We start from the raw sequence: 12,504 nt of genomic DNA, 5'->3' as shown, positions 1-12,504 counted from the left end.
CTATACCAGTCTTATCAATCAGACAATTATTCACGTATCAATTCCTGTTGCTTGTGAGCTACATTCAGATTATTCAGGAGTGCATTTATTTGATTAGTGTATTCCTACATAGAGACCCAACTTCAGCGATGATCACAGCTGTTGACTTGTTTTAATAATACATTTGTTTTCAAAATATACAAATCTGGGTTTATTGGTTCTACATGGCTGTTTTACTTTCATCAAATCCCCATTTTAAAATGTGTATTATTTGCTCACATATTTCTGTTTTGCAACCCTCTTGTCATCCCACATTCCACTACCCAATTTCACACACACAAAAAAATCTTGCCAAGCATTTCAAAGAACTCAATTCCTAACTTGGAGTAATTCCAGCAGACAACCATAGGGATGTGTCTATAGAATGCCAAAAAAGATCTTATCAATTGTGTCAGAAATTTAGTCATTCATCCACATATTTTGTCTACATCATACCAAACATGTTTAATGAATTCTGTTAATTGACTAAAAACCAGACAGATTTGCCTTGACATTATTTAGACATGGTTCCAAATAATAAAAAGAATGGCAATAAACACCCTCAAATAATATATTCAGACTGACACAGATTCTAACCTTAAAGTGACTCCCATTGGCCATCGTGGAACAGAATCTTTATGATATGGTTGAAATTTGGATTCTAAAAATGCCAAGGATCCACAAAATTTTTATCATCCTCCAGCTGATTTCAAAACTAGATCACAGAAGTACTAGATACCCAATGAACCAGAAGAATCAAATGTTGTTCACTGCATTTGAGTTCAAAACTGACCAATTTATGCTGGGCAATTTACTGATGACAATGACTATTTATGACTGTGGATATCCATTTTAATTAGATTATTGCTTAAGGATCATAATTGGCCTGGAATCTTCTGGAAAATTTGTAGACTATATAAAGTTACAGAAAATTGTGAAAAAGTTGCATGCTTTAAAAACTTAGTATTTCTATCAAGCTTGTGGTTGAAAAAGAGTATGAAGACAATCATAAGTGGATGTTTTTAACACAGTTTCTTGATAGTTACAGTATTTTTTCTTCTCTAGTTTCCCTCCCTTCAAAGTTGGTCAATTGTTTTTCCGGGTTTTTTTTCACCTCACATTCAGTACAAGGAGGCATTTGCAATTTCTGTCAAACAATACAGAAAAGACAATTAGAATAGTTAAAATAAATATATGTTTAAGGTAAAAATTAAAATCTTAACAACAGTAATATAAATTTTTATATCTCAACAAATATAGAAAATGAATGCTAGACCAAAATAAAATAAATGTAAATGTGTTAATACTTCTATTTCATGGAAGTACATAAAATATTATTTATAAATGGTGGATATTTCAAAAACTATTTTGAGAACACTTTAGCTAAACCATTCAACTCTGATTAATCTAACCTAAAAGTTTGGAAATGTTGTGTTAAGTGAAATGATCCCTAAGAATTGCTATGATAGAATATTTTTGGTCAAATATAGAACAGTACAGAAGGAAGTTCAGAATTAAGTTCCTGAATTGTGTTTGCTGTTTGTTTTTGTTGGGGATATGTACTTCTTTCTATCTCCTCTGTTTCCCCAAATCCTCTTTTTAATTTTTTTTTGTTCCATAAGGAATAGATGTTTTTTGTTATCCATTTATTTTTGTTTTGTTTCTTGGTTGTGTGTGTGTGTGTGTGGGGGGATGTACCTCCCTCACCCTTGTTCTGAGGACCTCAGATGATTGAACCAAAAACTTAGTGGCTGGCACAGTGGTCATGGAAAGTCCAGAGGCACAGGGGAAGGAAGTATCTTGTATCAGTCAATACAACATCCCTGCTTCAGCTAGAGAAAAATCACTGGACCCAAAGGATTCAAGTTCTTTCTGACAAAATCAAAACAAACAAACAAATAAAATACCTTTGGGGCAGTCACTGGCTCTTTAGTGGTATTGATTAGGGGAATGTTATTGTGCTTTGTTGAGCAGGTCCTGCCATCTTGTAAAACCTGCAAATGAAAATAGATCATTGTAGTTAAATTAAATGAAGGAGGGGATAGAAAAATTCCCTTGAATTCTTCTCACTGAGAAACTTCCTTCACTTTGATGCAAGCTGAAAGGGCAAGCTAGGGACAAAATAAACTCATCACATCCTGAGTGGGAGCCAAAGGAGAGATCAAACACTCACAGGTGGTTTGGGGATCTTAGTGGTGCTTATGAAAACCAGCTACTACAACAAAATTCCATTCCAGTGGAAAGTTCTTTCTTTGCAAAAGCAGTTAAACTGAAGTAAAGAATTATAAAATTACCATATCTGTGATGCATCTGGACTCTTAAGACTTAAATATGTCAGTGGTCCGTACAGCGGCAGGAAGATCAATATTGCAAGCCCCAAAGCAATTTAAACAGTATAATCATCAATCTGTCTAGTAAAAACTCATCGGTACCTTAAAAAAGATTACATTTTGGAAAATAAGATCTTATATTTTACTAACCAGGAATTCTCATCTTTATTAGCCTCAACAGTTTTGAAGAATTGCTGGCAGTGTATTCCAATTGGGCTTCATTTCCATTTTAACCAAGGTTAAAATATTGACATTCCCTTCCTTCCCTTTCTCCCATGCTCTCTCCTTTTCTCTCTCTCTCCTTTTCTTTCTTCCTTCCTTGTCTGCTTCTCTTCTCTTCTCCCTTTCCATACTGTCTCTCATTCTACCTCCCTCCCTTTTTTCCTTCCTCTTTATTTTTTTTTAGATTTTATTCATTTATTTGAGAGAGAGAGAGAGAGCAACGAGAGAGTGAGAGAGAGAGAGCACAAGTGGGATGAGGGGCAGGGGGAGAAGCAGGCTTTCTGCTGAGCAGGGAGCCCAATGCGGGGCTCAATCCCAGGACTCTTGGATCCTGACCTGAGCCGAAGGCAGACGCCTAACTGACTGAGCTACCCAGGCGTCCCTTCTTCCTCTTTATTTTAAAAACATTTTCAAAGTAACTACAAAAACTGCTTATTGTAAGAATATGCTTCTTTTTGGGGGGGGAGTGATTTCTTCTAATCCTTTCCATGTGTACAACAGAGCCTAGGAGTCGAAGAGTCCATGGCCACTGGGTAGCTCTGAACTTGAACAAGTCCGTTTGTTTCCTTGGGATCTTACAGCGGGGAGGAGACCTAAGTTGCCTTCAAATCCCAACATCCTATAAATTCTACAAGTAGATGACAACTAGAAAGGTTCTATAGGAGACTTAACCTAGTCCAATTCAGATTTTAGAGCAAAGTTATTTTTATATGCTTCCTATTCTCACACTGTATTGCTCTTAATTGAATACACACTATGCTCCTTTACCATTCCATGCCTATATGTATGCCAGCCACCTCACCTTCACCAAAGTCTCTCTTCATTGTGACATCCTGACAACCAGCTACTCATTCCTTCCCTAGGATGCCAATTCCACCACTAGATGCACTCAGTCATACTTGTCTGCTCTAAAGGTACAATGCATATAAAAACTGTATCGCTTAATAATGTTTTTATATATATAAGCATGCCTAGCTCCTCAATATATTTTAAGTTCCTTGAAGTTAGAGGTAACATTTGTCAGCTGTATATCCCAGCTTGATGCCAACAGATAACAAGGGGCCAATATGAAATCTCTGAATAAATAATAGTGAAAATATTGGCTACAAAATTCATTGGCTATGAAAATATTTTAGTCCTTCAGAATTTTAATAAATGCCTGATTTTTTTCATATGATCAGATTTAGGTTTATTTGACTGAGACTCCAAAATGGTTACACAGAGCCCCTTTTTCTATATAAGCCTACATTATAATAGCAAAGTAAGATAACAACTATAATAATAGAAATCTCAAAACCTTGACTACCTTATTCCAAAGAATTTTAGATAGAGGCACAGAGGAATCTTGTACACAAGCTAAGAAATGTGCTTGTTTTTATGTTCTGTGGGTTCGAATTAGACCTGGAATCTAAAATTTCTCTAGAATAGTATAATTACTCTACTTTTGTTGTGGTAATACAGCTGGCTTGTGTTTTTATCATGCTGGCATTCAGCCTTTGAAAAATTAACAAATAATTGTATGAAATCAAGCTCAGAAAACATGATCAATGCAGAAAGTATCTTGCAAAGTATAAGCTTTCCCAAAATATATTTTAGGATAATGGCATTTGTAGGTCATACATGTTTTGGGGAAAAGTTTATTTGAATATTAAACAGTTGTATTTAAAGTAGTTCTTCTCAAAGCCTTTAGCATGTAATTTCTTAAAGTTGTGGTCTTAAATGACTTGTTCACATAATTACATAAGGTGATTATTAAAACATAACACTTCTAGGTGGTAATTCAGTCCTAGACTATGGGGCTTGCATTTTTATTTTTAATCAGCACTCCAACAATTCAAATGCACAGTCAAATTTGAAATCCACTTCTTCATAATGCACAAATATATTACAAATCTCTTAGAAGGACATATAACAATTGCCCAGTTCTATTTGACCTCAAAACCCTGTCTTGTGTGGTGCTTCACTTGGGGTCATTCTCATGAGGAAGATACTACAGGAATTGCAGTGGAGTTTTTTCTTTCATTAATGCAAGCACAGCCGACTATTTCAGACAAGCTTTTGATCATCTGCAATGAAAACTTATTAAACTTCAACATTAAATAAAATTTTATGTGGCTGAAAGATAGCTTAAACCTTTTTTGATACTTTGATCTTATAATGAACACTACCTTTAAATTTATTTTTTTCTGTGCCTCACAGGCACTGTAGAAATTTCATGAGATGACGTTCATAAAATTCTTAGTGTTTCTCAGAGAGGCAACAGATATAAGAGCAACATAATTATCACTTGCAGGTATCATGCCTTAATAAGCATCTTATCAACTTTGTAGCTATTGATAAAGTGGACATTCACTTGGTGAAAACATAAAGGGAAGTTTCTTCATGGAACCCTCTCACTTGGCTGCCAACATCACCCAGACTGCCAAAAATTCCAGACAAATGTACTTAAGGAAGACAAAAAAAAAAAAAAAAAAAAAAAAGACACATTAGGTAATTTTGCCTAATGGTTAAAATGCTTGGAGTAAAATAGACTTTGGTTTGAGTTTTAGCTCTGATGTCTATTCATTGGTTGTCTTTTTTTTTTTTTTTAAGATTTTATTCATTTATTTAATTGACAGAGACAAAGAGACAGAGAGAGAGGGAACACAAGCAGGGTGAGGGGCAGGGGGAGAAGCAGGCTTCCCGCCGAGCAGGGAGCCCGATGCGGGGCTCGATCCCAGCACCCTGAGATCATGACCTGAGCCGAAGGCAGACGCTTAACCGACTGAGCCACCCAGGCGCCCCTATTCATTGGTTGTCTTGATAAAATAATTTGATAAGTTACTTATTTCTGGGCCTCAGTTCATTGGCTGTAAAATGGAGCTAATTCACAGAATTATTTTGAGGACAAAATGAGAAAATATACAAAAATATTCAGTATAAATACTAACAAAATAAACATTCTCCCCTTTCTCCCTCTTCTACCTTCATACTAGTATTAGCATCGTTAATGATTATACACCAACAATTATGGTGAGTTGCCACTGACATTACACATGACATATGGGGCAGAATCAACAGTCACATAATTCCCATGCACAGAAGCGGAAGAGGGAAGGGGGAGAGAAAAGGAAATGGAGACATGAGTGCTGATTTGAAGGGAAGCAAAATCACTTAGGACCAATACTTCTCTTCTGACACTATAGATAAAATAACGACAATTAATAATCATTAACTAATAATTAATAAAATTAAAAATAATAATTATTAAATTATTGTTATTAAAATAATAATACAGTTAACACAATGTTCTTTGTTGGGAGGAAAAAAGATGAGAGGGGCGCCTGGGTGACTCAGTTAAGTGTCTGACTCTTGGTTTCAACTCAGGTCATGATCTCAGGAGTGGTGAGTCAGAACCCTGCATTTGGGCTCCACGCTTGGCGGGGGGAGCCTGCTTGAAAGATTCTCTCCCTCTGCCCCTCCCAAAACTTGCATGTGGGCATGAGCAACTAACACACTCTCTCTCTCTAATAAATAAATAAATCTTTTTAAAGAAAAGATGAGAAAATAGAAGTTTCAAGGTTATGCAAAATGAGGTTGATATATTTAAAGATTTATCCAATAAAACACAGGCTTGAGAATGCTACTGGCCAACTCCTTAATTTTACTCTTGTGAAACCATGAGCAGGACCTAGTTAAAACTTGCCAGACTCCTGACCTGTGGAAAATGAGAGATAATTAGTGTCTCTTAAAGCCATTTACTCCATGACAGTTTGTAACTGAAAACTAATACAGATATTATGGCAGAAGACCTATATGTCATATCATGTGAGCCTAAGTATCTTATTATTGTGTTGCTTTACCTTTGTTTTGATAATTTAACTATAGTTAATGTACTGGTTCCACACTTTGTGAAGGTAGATGGTAGTTAAATTATAAATAAAAACTCTTTCGGGGGTGATAATTTAAAAATAATTGTGTGAACACAATATACAGATGCCTTTTTAAAATGTAATAATAACAGATAATCTCTTTCCCAATTTTTTCTCCCAATGACTTTGTTGCTATTAATACTGCTGGCTCTTTCATGGTCTTAAAATTCTCTGTTTAATAACCCTTCTCTCTTGACATTTTATTATCTAATCTCTTTGTCCCCTTCATCTCAAGCCCTCATATTTACACATGAGGAGAACAACAGCTATATAATGTTCTCAAGGCCACAAAGGTATTGTTGCTGCAATAAAACCCATGTCCACCTTGTAGTGAATTTGGGACCTTTCCAAGATTCCATACTACTTTTTCTCACATTCTTATTTAACTTTGTAATGTCTTATATTTTAATTGTCATGTTACATTTTACAGTTTTAGCTAAGGACACAATTTTTAACAACAAAATAGTTCCTCCTATACTTCTGAAGCATTTAACAAAGATAACTTAGTAAATAGTAGGTACACATCGGGGCCTGATGAATCAATGAGATGTATTATCCAGAAAAGAAGAAAATATGACTCTTGGATAGTTAGGGTGACTAGGGATTTCTTCATGAAGGAAGCCACAGGAATTCATCCCTGAGTAATGGGTAGAGTTGTTTGTGACAGAGTCAGCAGGAGGAAGGAGAAGTTACAGTGTTATGGTGGGAGAACACATCAAAGGTAACAGTGCTGAGGACAGCTGAGACAGTTACTACTGAGAGATAACTAGAATAGGGACAGTTCATGGAAGGGCTGTAGGCCAAGCAGTGGTATGTATACTCAATTTCAATTATGAAGAGATAGGTACACTAAATATCCTGCAATGATATGCCTACAGTCTAAGGAAGTTTACAAGTTAATGCTTTCTCTATGTTGGAATCTAAAGAGATTCATTAGTAAATCTTAAAAAAAAAAAAAAAAGAAAGAAAGAAAGAAAGAAAGAAAGAAAGAAAGAAAGAAAGAAAGAAAGAAAGAAAGAAAACAAAAAGAAAGAGAAAAGAAAAGAAAAAGGGACGCCTGGATGGCTAAGTCAGTTAAGCATCCACCTCTGGCTCAGTCATGATCTCAGGGTCCTGGATCGAGTCCCACATCGGGCTCCCTGCTCAGCGGGGAGCCTGCTTTTCCCTCTGCCTGCCACTCCTCCTGCTTGTGTGCACGCTCTCTCTCTCTCAGACAAATAAGTAAATAAATCTTGAAAAAAAAAAAGATAGAGATTCATTAGTAGGGCTTTAAAGTGATCAGTCCATATAACACTTGCTTAAAAACGCCATCCTTCTCTCAGGTCATGATCTCATGGGTCATGAGACTGAGCCCCGCGCTGACGTTGGTCTCTGCACTCAATGGGGAGTTTGCGAGAAGATTCTAGGCCTCTGCCCCTCCCCCCACTCGTGCACGTGCGCACTATCAAATAAACAGATCTTTAAAAAACAAACAGCCAAACCAAACCAAAACAAAACAAAACCCTCCATGCCTCAGCAGAACCTTCTTCCTTCCGCAAAAGTTCCAGAATCTATGCCATTTTTATAAGCACTTGTCTTTCATTTGCACTATTCTGGAGACCCCCAGGACTCATCAGGGCAGCTCCCTTTTCCTTCTCTCACCAGGCTGACAGAAAGTTGAAACTTGGCTACATTTTTCAGAAGTTAGGTTTAAATACTCAAATATCTGGAGTTGGAGTTTCAGAACTTATGTCACAAGTCCCTTACTAATAAATTAAATTATGCAACTGAAAGAACAATAACAAAAAAATTCCTTATTCAAATGATTTGCATTTTGTGCCTGAAACTTCGACACTACATGTCATCAAAACATGTTCAATTTCTCATCACAACTCAACTCAAGAGATAGTAAATCTTGAGACTTTTCCCTTCATAGGCATTGGCCAGAATCTAAGAACAACAACAAGAACAATACAATATAGTTTAATTGCTACATATAGATTCAGGAAAGGTCCTTGCTTGAGGATTATGTTATCTTGGCTCGCAAAATTGGGAAACTTGCAGATAAGAGCAGCTGACAGTTTTTCCATGGGTAAGTCTGTAAACCATTTTTTATTAAAATAATTCAGTATGTTAGACTCTAATCCCCTCTGTCTTTCAGAGATCATGGGGTTTATCCCTTTATTTCCTTCCAAGATTATTGAACTAAACTATCCAATTCTCTCTAACCTTGTTTTCTCCAATCCATCTGCCACTCAGCCTCTAGAAATGTCTCCCTAATATATATTCCATCATGCCAACTTACTGCACAAAAAATCAATCAAATCAAAACAAATTAGAAAAATACCCCCCATACACAAATTTGTGATTTCCCATTGCTTATAAAGTACAGAAGACTGGGTAGATTGATGGGATGAGAGATTTGGAGACTGTTTTCTTAAACAAGTGAGATGTGATATAGGAGCATGGCCTTCACACTCACCTTGATGAACTACAGCAAAGCCTCAGAAGACAAATGGCTGGGCATTAAGAGAAGGAGTCTCTGCTGTCACCTACTCAGGTTCATAGATTTTCTTTATATTACTGTTGTTAAATACATACACATATACAGAACTTTCTGTCACACTTTTTTTTTTTTTTTTTTTTTTTTTGCCTCGTTCCCCAATACTACCTAGAATAATTATTGACTTTCATTCTTTTAATTCTTTCTGGTACAACCTGGAACGGAACCGTCAATCTTGGAAAGAAGTGAAAAGTGCTATTTTATACAAGAGATGTTATGACTAAACAGAATAAGGTAGTGGTTTAACCTGTAGGCTAAGAAGTTTGTCTTAACCAATGTTCAAATCTTTAAGTCTATGGCTTACTAGCTTCATGGTCTTCGACAAGTGATTCATTTTTTTCTCAATCTAAACATCCATATTTGTAAAATGTAGAACAATGTTATTTTATAAGTGATTGTAAGGATTACATAAGAGAATGATTTAAAACACTGAGCTCGGGGCCTCTTACTACTAAGATCTCAATGTATTGTAGTAGCAATGATGATAATGAAGATAATAGCGAATTTGTAAGCCACCTAGAACAAAGTACCTGATACATATGAGATACTCAATAAATCATACCTATTGTTGTATCATAGCAGACTCCCTGATACTGTTTGCAACAAATAATTATTTACATAATGATATATGTGCTCACACAGTTTGGAAGGAAAAGTAGTTCTACGTGAACTTTTTCAGATGCATTTGTATTAATACAATGCCATTCTCATGTCATTGAAGAAAAATGATATGACCTAATTACACTAAAAAATTATGTCATCATTACAATCGTAAGCTATTTTTTTCTGTCAAACAAGGAAACAAACAAGAATTATACATTTACTGTTGGCTCCAGCATGATGAAATTGGCCTTCTCTCTCTCTCTCTCTCTCTCAATCTCTGTATTTCTTTTTTACAATACCGATGTGGAAATAAATTAATACAGATGTTTTGGAAAATATTTTAATAAGATAGATACAATGGTTTTTAAATATGTTCATGATCCAGTATATTTCACTTGGGATAGTGTCTCTCTGAAGAAAACGATCCACGTTAAAAAAAAAAAAAAAAAAAAGAAGAAGAAGAAGAAGAAGAAAACCTTTTCACTCAGAAGTATTAATTTGGGATTTATATAACAGTAAAAAAGAAAACAAAATAATGGTTAAATGTAAGTAAGCTGGTTAATTAAATAATGATAAAATAATAAGATGAAATACTTTGTAAGTCATTAAGACAACATCTGTGGGATATTTATTAATATTAATATGAAAATATAATTAATATTAATAAGCTAAAAACATATAATACAAAATTATACAGTTCAAATCACAGTGATGCATAAGAAGTGCCATGTAAAACAGACAGAAATAATCTCTTGATACCGACAAAACAATAAAGTTGGGGAGAACAAAAGAGAGAGTTTTGTTGCACTTTAACATTTTTGTTGATTTCAAATAACACATAACACATGTCTATATGTCTGCCTTTCCAGCTCTGAAATTACTCATCTCTTTATCTATCCATTCTTCCACCTCCTCTCCCACTCCTGCCTTCTCTCCTTCCCTCTGTCTTCTTCTCCCTCTTACCCTGCCTTTCTTTCTTTTTTTTCTTCTTTCTTGGGGGACGTGGCTGTTCTGTCACTTTTCAATGAGCTACAACCATCTATAGAAGAACTGTTTATATATGGTTTCCCTATAGGAAAATATACATGTTCATTTAAAAATGTGATTTTAAGTTGGAATAGTGCCTAGACACTTTAAGCTCTTCCTTATCAATTTGAATCTCAAATTTTCTTGAACAAAAGGGAAAAATTCAGATGTCATTTTCCCTCATGCATGTATGATTAAAAAATGCAATTTTACTTGTGGAAAAATGGACAGAGGTGTAACTCACTTTGGTGAATAACTAATTATGCAAAGTAACTACTTTCTGTTTTAAGAGACAAAAAAATTTAAATAGTAATCTTGAGAATTTCATAAAATTGTGCAATCAAAGGCTAGCACAGGCCTTCAAAATATTCCATCTCAGTTAGGTAAAATTTAACCTGATTAGTAATATACGTATATCCAGAAACTGGAGTGAATAAAATACAAAGACTGATGAGGAAAATATGCACAAGTTCAGCTGCTTCAATATTCAGCTCACCTCTTCAATCATACAGGAGACCTAGGGCCTAGGTCTATAAATTATGAAATGGGATAAGCCATGAATACATTTTTATTGAAGTGATTATACTTCTCTCTCACATACACACCAACATCACCGAAATAACCAGTTTGTTCCTGTGCTTTTGAGCAATGAACAGCTAGCTATTTGACAAAACGTTGTATTATGGCCAAAGAACAGGCAAAGTAACAATAAAACTGTGTAGTTGAGACAAGCCCAGCTAACTATCTTGGTACATGGAAAACACACAATCACAGCATGGTGGGAAGACTATAATGCTGGGGCATCCGAGAATTATCAGGAATTTTTTTTTTTTTTAAGAGAGAGCGTGAATGAGGGGGAGGGCAGAGGGAGACACAGTCTCCTAAGCGGACTCCGTGCTGAGCATGGAGCCTGACACAGGGCTCGATCCCACGACCCTGAGATCACAAGCTGAGCTGAAATCATGTTGGAGGCCCAACGGACTGAGCCACTCAGGGGTCCCAAGGACCTTCATTTTAATGTGGAAATACCAGGCTTTGGAGCCATGTGTAAATGAATTTGGGTCCCAACTCTATCTCCCATATCTGTGATAATGGGGTAAGTTAATGAACATTGAGTTCCCTGGACTTTAGTATTTTATAAAAGAATAAAGTTAAACACCAATAATAAACATGAGGATTGTCAGCTTCAAATTTTGACACTGGAACAAATAAAGCAACAAACAAACACACTCAACTATATTACAACAGTGTTTCAGAAAAGAAAGACCATTTTAATACTAAAATATATATATAAAGGATCCAGAGTCAAAGGAAATTATTCTTGAGAGGCAGAGGGAGACAGAGAGATAGAGAGACATTGATTGATTCATGGAAAATCCGCTAATATTTTATTTGACTCTTTATTCAATGTTCATTTTCTACATCTTTGAACTGTTGAAAACTTCATCGCCGGCTAGCACTTGCCAGTGGAATGACGTTTGGAAAATACCAACTTAACCTCACTTTTTCCTCATTTGTAAATGTGGATAACAATGCTGACAGTCAAAAGTGACATCAGTGTGAAATGAGATAAAACAGGTAACTTGGCTAGGTGAATGGAGTGAAGAGTTAGGCCATCTCAGGTTAGAATTCCTTCAGCCCTGGGGGGTGGGAGGATGGGTTAGCCTGGTGATGGGTATTGAGGAGGGCACGTTCTGCATGGAGCACTGGGTGTTATGCACAAACAATGAATCATGGAACACTACATCAAAAACGAATGATGTGATGTATGGGGATTAACATAAGAATAAAAAAAATTAAAAAAAAAAAGAATTCCTTCAGCCCTTACTAGCTGTATGGAATTGGAAAAGTT

At 35.7% G+C, this 12,504-nt stretch overlaps 1 protein-coding gene across 1 annotated transcript in view; it reads right to left on the bottom strand.

Annotated features, from left to right (window-relative positions):
- Positions 1-356: 356 nt before the first annotated feature.
- The window catches only part of LUZP2 (leucine zipper protein 2), a 251,195-nt gene continuing 239,047 nt past the window's right edge, over positions 357-12,504 (bottom strand). Inside the window, exons 10-11 of the mRNA XM_035012463.1 lie at positions 1,926-2,012; positions 357-1,165 (exon numbers count right to left, since the gene is read on the bottom strand). Of these exons, the coding sequence (XP_034868354.1) occupies positions 1,061-1,165; positions 1,926-2,012 (192 nt within the window). The 3' untranslated portion in view covers positions 357-1,060. The remainder of the gene's footprint in view (positions 1,166-1,925; positions 2,013-12,504) is intronic.

Source organism: Mirounga leonina, unplaced genomic scaffold (assembly GCF_011800145.1).
Source record: "Mirounga leonina isolate KUSES-001 unplaced genomic scaffold, KU_Mleo_1.0 Mir_166, whole genome shotgun sequence".
NCBI classification, from domain to species: Eukaryota; Metazoa; Chordata; class Mammalia; order Carnivora; family Phocidae; genus Mirounga; species Mirounga leonina.
The sequence above is the reverse complement of the archived record's forward strand: the minus strand, read 5'-3'. Positions and strand labels throughout refer to the sequence as shown.